Source organism: Callospermophilus lateralis, chromosome 4 (genome assembly GCF_048772815.1).
Source record: "Callospermophilus lateralis isolate mCalLat2 chromosome 4, mCalLat2.hap1, whole genome shotgun sequence".
NCBI lineage: Eukaryota > Metazoa > Chordata > Mammalia > Rodentia > Sciuridae > Callospermophilus > Callospermophilus lateralis.
The window spans coordinates 150,521,367-150,536,472 of NC_135308.1; the positions used below are offsets into that span (position 1 = coordinate 150,521,367).

Sequence of the window (15,106 nt, forward strand, 5' to 3'; positions counted from 1 at the left end):
TTCAGTGTCCTGGATATAAATTTTTAAAATTCTCTATACTATGTGTTGATCTCTCCTTTTCTATCAAACTTGCTTGCCTGTCTCTAAGAGTTTTTGTTCTTTATTTTTGGTACTGGGGATTGAACTCAGGGGCATTCAACCACTGAGCCACATGCCCAGCCCTATTTTTTTTTTTTTCTTAATATTTTTTAGTTGTGGATGGACACAGTAACTTTATTTGTTTATTTTTATGTGGTGCTGGGGATCGACCCAGTGCCTCACGCATGCTAGGCAAGTGCTCTAACACTGAGCCACAACCCCAGCCTCCCAGCCCTATTTTGTATTTTATTTAGAGACAGGTTCTCACCAAGTTGCTTTTAGTGCCTCGCTTTTTGCTGAGGCTGGCTTTGAACTTGCGATCCTCCTGCCTCTAACATCTGGAGCCGCTGGGATTACAGGCGTGTGCCTGGCTCTAAGGGTATTGTTCTTGGGAAGACTATTACTAAACAGTAAACCTGAGATTCTGCTCCAAATTAAGTTTGCCTGGAGGTAGGATAATTGTTACTTTGTTTTTATAAAATGGTTGGTAATTGTTTTTTCTACCTTCATACATTTTATGTGCAGAGTACCCTTACTGCAAAAATACTTATTCTCTGAATAATAATCACTGATTAATGGGCTTATTAGTTGCTTCTGTATTAGAGGGTTTATTGCTTAGAGTGAGAGAAATAAATGTAAATTGGAACTGTAAGAGTTTTATTGTTCAGTGAAGATTAAATAATTAAAAAAATTAAATAATAAATTAATTGTTAATTGTTTTTTTTTTCTTTTGTATATATTACATTTTAGGTAGGAAATGCAGATGTACCTGACTACAGTTTACTTAAGAAACAAGATCTTGTTCCGGGCACTGGATACAGGTTTAGGGTTGCTGCAATCAATGGTTGTGGAATAGGCCCTTTCAGCAAAATCAGTGAATTTAAAACTTGTATTCCTGGTTTTCCTGGAGCCCCTTCAGCAGTCAGAATTTCAAAGGTAAAATGTCAAATCAAGACTTGTTGGTGATATTATTTGAAACTTCTTATATTAAGTAAACTCTTTAGAAATTTTTGCTAGGATCTAATGAAATCAGAGATATCTAAAAGAGGTGGATTAAAAGTTTAAAAAATATTCTTTGCTAATTACTCATGGTATTTTAATTACCAAAATCTCAAGCAGAATTATAAGCATCCAAATCATAGAGAAGCAGGGAAATCTGTTTTGTTCTTATTGTTATGTATCCCAAAGTTCATGCTGGAGAATTTTAATAGAACATATGAAATTAGATTGTATTTTATTGTAAGTCATTCCCTTCCTTAGGGAAGAAAAGATCTGCATTAGAGAAAAATCCTCTTTTTAGGGTATAACAGGCAGATATTTAAAGCTTGTTATGTTTGTTAAAAGTGGGCATGAATTAAACATTGTAGATCCCACTAAGGTAGCTTTTCAAAAGTCAGCAATGTGAGATCTAACACCTAATGCAATTACTTTAGCAAAAAGAAGCATTTTGTATTCTAAAGATAGACTTAACATAATAAATACTAAAAGAGAAAACTTGAGAACCTTTACCTGCTCCCCCACTCTTTTTTTTTTAGAATGTTGAAGGTATCCACCTTTCCTGGGAGCCTCCAACTTCACCTTCTGGAAATATTTTGGAATATTCAGCCTACTTGGCTATCCGCACAGCACAGATACAAGATAATCCAAGCCAGCTTGTGTTCATGAGGATTTATTGTGGTCTTAAAACATCATGTATAGTAACTGCTGGGCAACTTGCAAATGCACATATTGATTATACATCCAGGCCTGCCATTGTGTTCAGGATATCAGCAAAGAATGAAAAGGGATATGGACCAGCTACACAAGTTCGATGGCTTCAAGGTAACAATAAAAAAGCACCTTTAAATTGAATTTTTTTTCTTTTTCTTTTTTTTTTTAACTGAAGCTGTTGTGATGATGATTATTTATTAGTAACTGGTTATGAAGATTTGTCATTTAAAAGACTGTATTTCTAGCAGTTATGAATTTGAGTTTGTAAGTTGTTCTTAAAATGTATTTGCTCAATTCTAGATCCAAATAAAAATAGAAAAGAAGCAAAGACTCTGAAAATTAGTATATGGATTCTTCCTTACACATATAGCTCTTTTACAAAGAAAAATAATAAAATTAAGATAAAAGTTAGAAGGCTTTAATACCCCAATACCTTTTTTAAAGGCTATGTAACTCAGTTATCCTAGAATTATTGAGATGATTCTAGTAACTGGTGTACATTTCACTGTCTTACTTAGTAAGTGTTTGATACATTGTAAATGATCTATCATTGAATACTTCCTCTAACTTTATTGTCTAAGAGCGGTGATCCTCCAACAGCTATCTTCTATGGATAATATTTGTGATACTAATGTTAGTAGTCATTTGATTCTTTTAATAATAGTTAGCACAGAGCTTAAAAATTTTAGAGAGAGAGAGAAAGGCAAGTTCAGAAACTGCTTTTGAATTTCTATTTTTCAAAATCATGGTAAGATTAAAAAAAATAATAATGGGTATTCTTGATTCATACCAGGCCAATGTATTTGAATATACATTTGGTTAAAGCACTTAATTTACCTGGCCCTTAATTTCCTCTCTTACAGATGAGAGAATTAAAAGAGTTTGCCTTCAAGGCCCCTTTCAGCACTAAAATTTTGTATTTTCATCAGATGTAGAGTATGTCCCTGAACATTGAACATGTTCATGTGTCTTAATGGTCTTACCTTTGCTTTTTCTGAAATTAAAAGCTTCATAATTTAAAATTCAAAATTAAAGTGTATGTCCTCCTACTGCAGAAGAAAGAAGCACCTTAACGGGACACAGTTTTGAAATAGTGTTTTAAACATTTGTAAGATTTTTGTAAATGCTCTAGATGTTTTATTTTTACATCATTTTTACCTCAAAATTGTATAAACTTTTTTACAATGAAAATATAAGCATTAGACAGCTAACTCAGGTTCTTTACAACCTTAAAGATGCAGATGAACATTATGAACACTCTGCTACAGGTAACTTGTTTTAAATATTTTAGGAATTTCATGGTTCCACTGCCTATTCAAATCTGGAATGAATATATACAGAGCAATAATTGCAGAAAAGATTTTTCTCACTAAGAGCTACAATAACTGTAAGGGCACCAGTCTATCTTTTTAATACCACATAACCTTATGCCAGTTTAGGTTGACTGAGTAGCAATGTCCTCCCACTTTGTGTATAATATCCCCAGCAAAGATGGATTTAATTGTGCAGAATTGATATATATGCGTGTTCCAGTTACTAATTTAAAGTGTATAGAATATTTTAATATATAATTTTTGTAAAGAACTGGGATTTTTATACTACAGTATTTGTAATTAATGTGTCTCACTAATTAAGTTTCTTTTGAAGAAAATATGCAAATTGTTAGACACATAATGAGTGGTTTCTGAACTCTAAAGATAAAATAAATGCACTACTATAGTGTTAGAATACCTTTTTTTTTTTTTTTTTTGTGGCTATATGAATCCTGATTCTTTAAATGTGTACTTTATCATGTTTACAAGGAGCTTCTCTGGTTTGTTGTCCCAGCAGTTTCCTTGGCGAGAGCTTCATTCTGCATTTGTTTAATTCATATGCTTTGCTTTTGGCATATACTTGCTTTTTTGCACTAGTAGAATTTTAACTTACCTCATTATTATGTTTGTAATCATTGTATAGCTTCCATAACATGTCTGATATAGGCTAAAGAAATACTTAACCAAAGTTAAAATGAAAATAAATGGTAAGCAATTTTGCACATATTAAGTGCTAGGATTTGTTGTGTATGTGTGTGTGCTTAGTTATAAAAATAATAAGAATGGAAAGTTTAATAGTAAGTATATGTCTTAAACCCAATTATTTTAATTATCTATTTGCTTTATTAGAAAAACTTTGACTTTAACTCATTATTATTTGCATTAACAATTTGCATCTTGAAATGCTTCTCTTAATGACAAGGAATAAGTTGATTTAAGCAAACAGTAGAATATTTGCTTTAAGTGTACATGTTAATATCAACTTGGTATTTAATTTTCTTTACTTTGCTGAAATGCCTCTATTGTGTTAGACCAGGAGGTGAATACGAACCTGTGGTTCTAACATATGACTTACTTCTTAGAAGGAAGGGCAGCCTTTTCATACCAAGGGATTTATTAAAATAATGAATCTTTTTATTTTGAGAATTAGCCCAGTTTTGTTTGTTTTTTTAATTTGACATTAGTATATTGAGCACCAGTCAAGTTTATCTTTCTGATAAGGGATTGGTGACTGAGGATGCCATTAGAAAATCTCTAATGGCTTTTAATATTAACAGTTAATAAGAGATAGCTGTATGTTCATGAAGAGAATAAATTGGGCAAATAATGAGAGGAGTACATTTAGCTTCTTGTGATTTGCACATTTTCTAAGTGAAGATCCCTTTGTTATAACAGTGGCTGTATCATGCAGATATTTTTCTTTCTTTGCTTTTTTTTTTTTTTTTTTAAACCTTCAATGCTGGGGATGGAACCTAGGGCCTCACACATGCCAGGCAAGCACTCTGTCACTGAGCCACATCCCCATCCCTGGCAGATATGTTTTCATAAGATGATTTACCATGACTTAAATTACTTTCTTTACGCTTCCCAGTTGGTAAACAACTCAGATGTAATGAGCTTTTGTGTCACAGTCCTCTTTCTGTACTCTGCAACTTTGGTTCCCATAAGTATCAATATTTTTGATGTTGCATGCTCTTACAATTATGTTTTCTAAAATATTGTATTAACTTTAGTTTAGTAAACTATTTTGGCAATTTAACCAGAAATAGGGTATATATAAACTCAATTTTATCTGCATTAAAAATTTGAAATAATCTAATCGCATGTATGATGTACCTCTGCCCCATAACTCAGTTGCACAAATATAATTATCTATGGGAGAGTGAAACTGTTGATTCATTATTTCAAAGTCTTATAGATTAGCAAAGATTCGTTCTGATTAGAGATATGGTCTATAGCTAAAGATACTTTTATTTTAAAAAATAACAGCATTATGAACACCATTTGTATCATTGGATATGAAGAGATTATTAGTATTTAATAACAATATTAGTATTGAAGTCTTCGGATCACAAATGAAGTAGTTGCAAAGTAGACCTGGTCTTTGACCACTTAAGGTGTAACTGTTGTATTTAAAACTGATTTAGGCAGTTTTATGTATCATGTAACCAATGGTATGTAAAATAAAGCACCTTTTCTACTATAAACACTTACAAATGTTATTTATTTTTAAATACATGAAAGAAAAATGAGTGTTGGCAGAGTAGATGTATAGAAATGTTTATGTCACACATTTGACTTAATATAGACAGTCTCTTAATTAAGATGGACTGTGTCTAAAAGTTTGTTTTTAAGTTAGTGAATTGTGGTTGGGAGTCATTTTTTAATAGAAACATAAAATCTATTTGATCCTAATTGTAGCTTAACTAATAGGCTTGGAAGTTAAAAAAAATTAATGGTTGCAAAAAATAGCCTAACCTTGTTTTCACCTCTGTTTACTCTTTTTTTTTTTTTTTTTTTTGCTTTTCACACTTTTTAGTTCACAGCAGCAGGCTTCTGACCTGCTACCCTACTGAGATGGTTCTGGCAAAGGTCAGGAATAATCTCCCATTTCCAAACCTAGTGATCTCTTTCTTCCTACTTAATCTTGTCACCTGAGCACTCCTTGGCACTTCCATTTTCCACAGCTATGATGCCACATTCTGTCTTTTATGCACCTCCTCCTGTCTTCGTCCACGTTTCCTTGGCCACCTCTGGCATGCCTTGCCAGCCTGAGGAAGCCTTCAACACACTCCACCTCCTGGTAGATTTAACTGCCTTTTTTTGTGCTCCACTGTCCTTTGTCGTAGCAGTTTAAAAACTGTGCCTTTATTATCATTGTCTCCCTCCCTCTGCTAGATGGTAGGTCTTTTTTTTTTTTTTTTTTCATACATTTACTTATACACGGACACAATACCTTTATTTTATTTATTTTTAATGTGATGTTGAGGATCAAACTCAGTGCCTCACACGTGCTAGGCAAGCATTCTGCCACTGAGGTACAACCCCAGCCCTAGATGATAGATTTTTAAGGCAGGGACTAGGTGTTTCTATCTCTTTCCTTTAGCCACTTAGCTGGTACTAAATATTTTAATGAATAAGTAAAGAAAATTGTTACCTTTATGCCTCTCCATATTCTCACTTCCCACTCTCAAATCAGGATCAAAATGGGAAAGAAACTTTGAAAGGAAAGAAATTTAGCAGGTAAGCCTCTAAAGGAAATTCAGACTTTTCAGCCTTGTCTTACCTATCCTACTCTTAGATTCCCAAGAGAAATTCTGGGATAAATAAAGGATTTAATAGAGATCTTCAGAGGAGGTCTTCGATCTGAAGAGATCTTAGCATTTAATGAGACTATAGACATTGGTGGATTTTTATTTTTCATACTGTATGATCAAAATGAGTTAAAAAAAATCTGTCAAAAGTCAAAATTTAGTCTCTTTTCTGGCACTAGACCAAACTACCTATTTAAGCACAGGGACCTGGTGGAGGATACATACACATAGGGTTAACAACTGCTTCAGATTTTGTTATCTCAAGTCAGGTCCCTGTTGTCATCTTAAGCTTATAGGACAAAAGGTTGTTATTCTCAGGAAAACAAGATGATATTGGCTTTCCTCCCTTCCAAGCCTCCCAGTTACCATTAAGAGCATCTATGCCTATATACATGTATATTTTAAATTAATTAATTTATTTTAATTAGGTATATATGGCAGCAGAATGCATTTTGATTCATTTTACACAATTACAGCACAACTTTTCATTTCTCTGGTTGTACATGATGTAGCGTTGCACCATATGTGCACACATGTCAGATAGGGCACTAATCTCCAGGATATATAAAGAACTCAGAAAACTTAACACCAAAAAAACAACACCCAATCAATAAATGGGCTAAGGAGCTGAACAGACACTTCTCAGAAGAAGATATACTTTCAGTGAACAAATATGGGAAAAAATATTCAGCATCTCTAGTTATTAGAGAAATGCAAATCATCTCACGCCAGTCAGAATGGCAGTTATCAAGAATACAGACAACAATAAATGTTGGCAAGAATGTGGGGGAAAGGCACACACATACATTATTGGTGGGCTGCAAATTGGTGCAACCAACCTGGAAAGTAGTATGGAGATTCCTTGGAAAACTTGAAATGGAATCACCATTTGACCCAGTTATCCCACTCCTTGGTCTATACCCAAACTACTTAAAATCAGCATACTGTAGTAATGCAGCCACATCAATGTTTATAGCAGCTCAGTTCACAATATGCCTATATATATTTTGTACTCCAGAGCAGACTTATTTTAATCATGCCTGGAAAAACATAAACTATAACATTCTGGGAGTGAAATAATAAATTCTATAGACCGAACAAAGAAAAGGCTATAAAAAGCTTAGGATGCAGCTTTCTTGTTCAAATAGATTTCCATCTCTTCCCAGTGTCAATTTTCTTCTATCCTGCCCTCTATAGAACTAAATTAAGACAATGTCCTCTTATGGGCCTATCAATCTCAGCAAGGATCATCTGAAACTGAGCATGAGATTATTTTATTTTATATAAGATAAATTGAGTAAGGGGCTGCTACTTAAAGGTTGTCAAATTCAAAATCTGACTGCTACTTCTGCCAGTGCCTCAAATAAAATACAGGATTGTGAAGCCCATGGTCTTGGATAGAGAGAAGGCTAGGGAGTCATAGGTATGAGGCTAGAAGGGCTTAACCAGGAGTATTCCTTATATGCTGAGTTTACTTTGCTGGTTCAATAGTCCTTTAAAAAGTTTCTGGAGGACTGGGGATATAACTCAGTTGGTAGAGTGCTTGCCTTGCATGCATAAGACCCTGGGTTCAATCCCCAACACCTCCAAAACAAAACAAAACAAAACAAAAGTGTTTCTGGAGATGTTAGGTGTTTACATATAATCTCCTAAGATAAAAGTACAGAATGTAGGAATTGGTAGCATACTGATATGGAAGCTAAAACAGAAGTGGACCCACTCTCTTATGTTCTTACCACCTAGAGACAAGAAGTGAAAGGCTGTATCATTCCTGAGCATGAGGAAGGCAAGGATTGGGGTTGTGGCTCAGTGGTAGAGTGCTTGCCTAGCACATGTGAGGCCCTGGGTTCTATTCTCAGCACCACATAAAAAGATAAATAAATAAAATATTGTGTCCCTCTACAGCATGCATATATATATATAAAATTGAGGAAGGCATAAGAAGAGCCCTTTGTATTTGAGTACATACAGGTTCAAAATGAAAAGGTAGCAGCAACTACCTTTCATTTCAGAGCAGCAACTCTGTCCATTAGGAAATTGTGGTCCAACAAATGTCCATCTCCAACCAAGAGAATTACCCATTCGTCCTTTATTTGAGGAAACAGAGTGGAATCTAAGAACTTAAGCATTTCTTCCTAGTTTCTCTTTCATAGTAGGAAGAGGACAAGAAGCTGTAGGCATAATATTATCCAGTAAAACAAAAACATCAGGTTAGAGTGTCTGAGCAGTTCTGGAGATCTAGCTGCTTCAGCCAAATCCATTCTACTACCACTTGCCGTTTAGCACCCCCTGATGGCATTATCCATTCCAGCTTAAATATAATTCTAGGTCTTTTGGCTGCAGAAGAGGTTTGTTTTTTTTTTTTTTTTTTCTTTTTTCTTTTTTCTTTAAAAATAGCTACAGCTATGCCTGAAACTTTCTGGTGATTGGCAGCCCTGTGTTCGATCCAGCTGGGGAGTGTAGGCCTGGAGAATGCACTTTCTACTTCCCTACTTCTTAGGCTGGCCACTTTCTGCAGGACTTAGTCTCTCTCTCATACCAACTCCTTAAACCAAGATTATGTTTGCTTGCCCTACTTGGGTATGGAGGATGGATTAAATGTTTCAAGATCTATTTACTTTTTTAGAATTTCTGAATTAAATACTAGTTTGTAGCTAATCCCTTAAATAAGGAGAAATCATATCTTAACTATCTTATAGGTCTGCAAAATGGTACCAACAGTGATGATCTTTGCACAGAAACAATTGCAAAACTATTGGCTTTTTTTTTTTTTTTTTTTTGTGGTGGTGCTGGGGATTGAACCCAGGGCCTTATGCATGTGAGGCAAGCACTTTACCAGCTGAACTATATCCCCAGCCCATTTATGTGACCAGCATTTATGTGACCAGCAAGGAATCTGTTTTTAATGCTTCTGGAGGAACAGTCAATAGCTGCCATATGCATTCCATATTGTTGGAATACTTACCACATGAATGCATTATTATGAGAATGTGCCAGAGGAAATTTGTACTTCTGAGAGTCCAGAGAAGGCAATTTATTTTGGCATTTGCATCACCTATCATTTCATTATCTGCTTTATTTTACATAATAATATAATAAATATGATTAATTATACCAAGTGAACAAAGATCAGTTAGCCAGAGACACGCCAGTGATTGAGGCAACTTGGAAGAGCAACACTGCAGTACTGTGATCTCATTGGATTTTGACCTTGTGGGAATCTAGTTAAGTTCTGTAAATAAAAATCTATCCTGTTTCTTTTTTCATATTATCAATTACTTTTCTATAATTGTCATTGTTGATTGCATAGCAAAGCAAGGACTGAAGTATCAGATATTTCATCTTTGCTGATGAAAGTATGTATTGCATGATCTTGTAACTTTTTTCCTTAAAAAATATTGTGAAATAACACATACTAAAGTATTCAACCGTGTATGTATGGTTTAAAGATAAAATGATCACACATGTATCAACTTCCAGCTTAAGAACTAGCACATTCTCAGCTACCTACTCATTTGTCCTCCCTCCATTCGCACCACATGAGGTGAATGTTCTTCTGTTATTTTTGGTTGATAATTCCCATGTTTTTATTTGTGGCTCTATCATCTATGTATGTATTCCTAATAAAATGTTGTTTAGATTTACCTGTTTTTGAGCTTGTATGTAAATGGATTCATGCTGTATGTATTCTTCTGTGACTTTTTTCTATCATTTTTTGAGACTTCCATCCATGTTTATTGCATGTAACTATTTCATGTTTTCACTGCTGTATAGCCACAATGACTATTTCACAATTTATCTGCTCTTCTATTTCTGGAGATTTGGACTTTTTACTATTATAGACAATGCTGCTGTGAACATTCTGCCCGATTACAATGTAAGTTCTGTGTGGCCTGGGGTCATGTCTGTTTTGTTCTGTGCTGTTTTCTCAGTGTCTGGAACAATGCCTGGTACAGGGCACATACTCAATAAATATTTGAAGAATGAATAACTTCTTGTACCTGTCTCCTGTGCACATGTGCAAGAATTGCTTTAGGATGGTTTTTTCAAAGGGTGGTCCAGGGACCCCTGAGACCCTTTCAGAGGGCCTCTGAGGACAAAGCTACTTTCATGTAATATTAATAAATTATTTGTCCTTTTCACTTTCATTTCTCACCAAGTTATCAAAAATTTTCCAGATGTTTGATAAAATCACTGCTTTGATAGCTGATCAAGTATATATTTGTTTATTTTGTGTTTTAAAAAGTCTTCATTTAAACTTTTTATGTGGCAAATATTGATAGATAGAACCCATATGAACAACAGCTGTTTGAGTTCCTTGATAATTTTTTTGTTTTTGTTTTTTTGGGTCGGGGGATTGAACTCAAGGGCATTAAACCACTGAGCCACATCCCCAGCCCTATTTTGTATTTTATGTAGAGCTGGGGTCTCACTAAGTTGTGTAGTGCCTCACTTTGTGCTGAGGCTGGCTTTGAACTTGAGATCCTCCTGCCTCAGCCACCCAATCTTCTGGGATTATAGGCAAGCGCCACTGCACCTAGCTCCTTGATGATTTTTAAGAATGTAAAGAGGCTTAAGACCAAACATTGGAGAACTGCTGCTCTAACAGAGTCAGCTTAACTTGGTCATGCTGAGTGGCTTTCTAAAGTATTTGTACTAGTTTTCACTCCCATGGCAATGGTTCAGGTTTCCCAGGGCTTCACAGCTCAGCAAACACATGGTCTTGGTTGTCTTTAGTGTTTGCTAATTGGATGGCTACATGGTATCCTACCGTGGGTTTACTTTGCATTTCCCTAATCACTAATGAAATTGACTTTTCATATTTAGGTCCTCTTCTGTGAAATACTTATTCCTGTTTTTTGCCCCTTTTTCTGTTAGGTTGTGGCTCTCCCCCACCCCACATAGATTCATGATTTTATATATTTTGGATCCCAGTTTCTTGTCAGTTAAATGTGTTACACATATTTTCTCCCAATTCACATGTTTTCTTTCATGGTTGCATTGAATTTATTGATCAACTTGGAGAAAATTTACATCTTTTCAATGTGTCTTCCCAGTCAGAAACAGTTGTATATCTCTCCATTTATTAGGTCTTCTTTAATGTCTCTCAATAAACAACAATGTTCTCCATAAAGGCCTTTATGTCTTGTCTTAGATTTCTTTATAGGAGTTTATTTTTATGTACTATGGTATATTGGATTTTAAAACTATGCTTCCTATTCTGATTGTTGCAGAGTTTAGAAATGTTGCTATGTATTGATTTAAATTCAGCAATTTTGCTAAACTTATGTTCTACTAGATATTTTGAGTTGTTTATATGTTCTGCACATAATGGCAGTTTTCTTCCTGATATTTATACTTTTAAAGGATTTCTTATATTTCTGCATTGGCTAGGATCTGCAGCACAATGTTGAAAAGAACTGAAAGTGAACATTGTCTTAATGTTTTGGACATTGCACTGTTTAATATTTTTTCCATAAGTGGCCTTTATCAAATTAAGGAGTTTTCTTCTATTTCTGTTTGCTAATAGTTTTAATTATGAATGGATATTGAATTTTTTAAAAAGTTGTCGATGGACCTTTATTTTATTTATATGTGGTGCTGAGAATCGAACCCAGTGCCTCACATATGCTAGGCAGGTACTCTACCACTGAGTTATAACCCCATCCTGGATGTAGAATTTTAATGTTTTTTCCCTGCATCTAATTTTTAGTGATTTTCTTCTTTAAAGTTATTATAGTTGACTTAATATATTAAACCCCTTTTATTCTTAGCATAAACCCAAACAGGTCATATATGCATGTGTACTTTAATACATTGCTGGACACAATTTGCCAATATTTTATTTTAGGACTTTTAATTTTAATTTGTGTTTCTTTTATCATTGTGCCATAGAATATGACCTGGAGATTTTTTTCTGACTAGCTTTCTGTTCTACATTGTGGTCAGTTTCTTACATATTCCACATGAACTGGAAAAAGAATGTATGTTCCCCAGTAGTTGCACATAATGTCCTTTAAATATCCATTAGACTTGTTAAGCTGTACAGATCTTCTCTACACTTGTACCGGATTTCTTTACTGAAGCTTTAAATTTTCCTCATGATGGTGAATTTCTCAAGTTTTCTTGAAGTTCATAGAATTTGCTTGCTTTTTCTCTGGGCTTTATTGTTGGATGTATATTAACAGGATCGTTCTGCCTTCTTTGTTGTGAAACGATAATTATGTAGTGACTGCCACTATTAATGTTTACTGCCTTTTTGCCTTTTTTGTTGCTCATTATATGGCAATATTTTAGTTAGTCTTTAGTATATCTTAGGTCTTTCTTTGGCCTTATATTTTGAGTTTGCAGGAGATATGCCTAAAGGATAAAGCCAAAGAATGTCTTTTTAACTGGATAATTGAGTCCATTCATGTCTATTATGATTATACAGTTGGATATATTTCTAGGTCTTCATCATAAATTTTTTTGGTTTGGTCCTCTTCCTCCCTTCTTTTTTCATTTTATTTGCCCTCCGCTTTTTATTTTCAATTACTATTAATTTGTTTACAAATTTCACTTTATGTGTGATCTTTTGTTTTTTTCAACAACATTATTTGCTGTTAATACCAATATTGAGTCTTTGTGGATGATTCTGCAGTATTTTGTCATTTACTCATGGTGCCACTTTCCCTTGAGTATGTGATATCTTAAAATTTATTTTCCTTGGCAAATGATTTGAAAGCTTGATGTAGTTCAGTGGTAGAGTGTCTGCCTTGCATTCATGAGGTCCTGGGTTCAGTCCTCAGAAGTATAAAAGGGGGGAAAAAAAAAAGATTTGAAGCATGGACTGAAATTGAGATCCTTAAGAGATTTATTTTCTCTGCTAGATACCCAAAAGCTGTCAACCTGAGACCAAATGAAATGAACAGCTTGATAATTTCAGATAACAAACTTTAGAGGACCTGTGATTGTGAATTTTCTAGGGTGGTTTATTCCCTTTCCCCCAGCATCAAAATTTAGATAGGAACATTTCTTGCTGCCAACTTCTCTGTGCTGGCCCAATTAACCATCTAGCCTTGGCAGGCATGGTGGCACACACCTATAAACCCAGCAGATCACAAGACTAATTTGGGAGTATCTAAAATTTGAGGCCCCAAGTAATTTAGTGAGGCTCTGTCTCAAAATTTAAAAAATAAACAAAAAAAAAGTCTGGGAATGTGGTAAAGCATCCCTGGGTTCAGTCCCCCAAAACAAAAACCAAATCCCACCCCCAAAACCTACTACTAATACTAGGTAAGCCTATGGCCAGACCCCACTACAGCTACCAGTTCAGTGTCTGCAGAGTTCTAGAGAACTCTAGGGACAAAGCAAGCTGTGGTGCTGGCTTACCTCACAGCAGTCCTATTTTCACTTCACTTTTAGAGTTCTGTATCTGTGTATTTCTTGTTTTCATATTAACTTAAAGGTATGTTTAAAAATATTTTATACAATTAAACTATGTTATTCAGCATTTGGGGTTTTTTAAATGAGGAATTGATACCTAGGCTGTTTTACCATTAGAAATGAAGTCCAGATATGCATAATTATAATACATCAATAAAAATAAAAAGGGAAAAATGAAGTGTAGATTAAAACTTTAGTTTGCTCTTCATATGAGCAGGAAATGTGGTCCTTTATAGTATGTTCAGAATAACAGGATTGTAGTTCTCTCCTGCAAGAGTAGCACTTTTATGGTGGGAGACTAATATTTGCAAAAGTGGAATACACAGAGCCACCTCCACCCCCCCACCCCAGGGATTTAAGCCAGGGGCACTTAACCACTGAATCACATCCCAGTCTTTTTCATTTTGAGACTGGGTCTTGCTAAATTACTGAGGCTGGCTCTGAACTTGCAAGTCTCCCAAGTTGCTACGATTATGGGTGTGTGCCACCACACCTGCTCAAGGAAACCAATTTTTAAAGATGTATTCTTCTTCCAAAGTAAGGAAAGGCTATGTCATTTGGAGAAAAAAAATTTTGAGATGGAGCCTTGCTCTGTTGCTCAGGCTGTCCCCATACTTCTGAGCTCAAATGATCCTCTTGCCTCAGCCTTCCAAGTAGTTGGGACTACAGGCTTGTGTCACCACACCTGGCTGGATCTGGTTTCTTACAAATCTAACAATGGAGGTCATATATGCAAGAAGTGAGTCTCCTTGGTGTACAGAACTGGGCTGGGAGGCATTTTCTGTTATGCTTGTCTTTGCCTAGCGGGTTCAGTAATGTCTTTATCATACAGATGTACTCTGAAATTAAGCCCTGTAGAACAGGTGTGAAACAGACATAAACATGATTCTGCTTGCTCTTAGAAGACAATCAAGAAGTCTTAAGTTGTAATTGAAGAGGCAAAATTCATGGCATAGTGTCAGAATATATGACCTTGGGGCATTTTTGTGGAAGATGGAGGAATTACCTGTTAAGATGTAATGTGCCCTCCTAATCTAGTACATGGCCATCAAGCTGCTGTAGATTTGTTAGCACACTGACTTTACTCGCCGTACCCTGATTTGGCACACTTGTTGACGTTAATTTTGGCAAAGGAGTTCTTAATAATGATTGTCTTGCACAGGTATCTATTTACTAAGAAGTGCAAAAGGAAGCAGTCTCTAGAATAAGGTCAGGGAAAGCTGTAACTACTATTAGGCAAGTTTTTATTGTTAAAGGCAATGGCCA

At 35.0% G+C, this 15,106-nt stretch overlaps 1 protein-coding gene across 2 annotated transcripts in view; it reads left to right on the top strand.

Annotated features, from left to right (window-relative positions):
* Positions 1–15,106, top strand: part of Hcfc2 (host cell factor C2) — a 63,224-nt gene that overhangs the window by 31,548 nt on the left and 16,570 nt on the right. Inside the window, exons 14-15 of one of the 2 annotated variants that reach the window (XM_076855039.2) lie at positions 829–1,014; positions 1,614–1,899. In XM_076855039.2, the coding sequence (XP_076711154.1) occupies positions 829–1,014; positions 1,614–1,899 (472 nt within the window). Of the gene's footprint in view, positions 1–828; positions 1,015–1,613; positions 3,818–15,106 lie in introns of those variants that run through there. The other variant, XM_076855038.2, reaches the window with a different exon arrangement.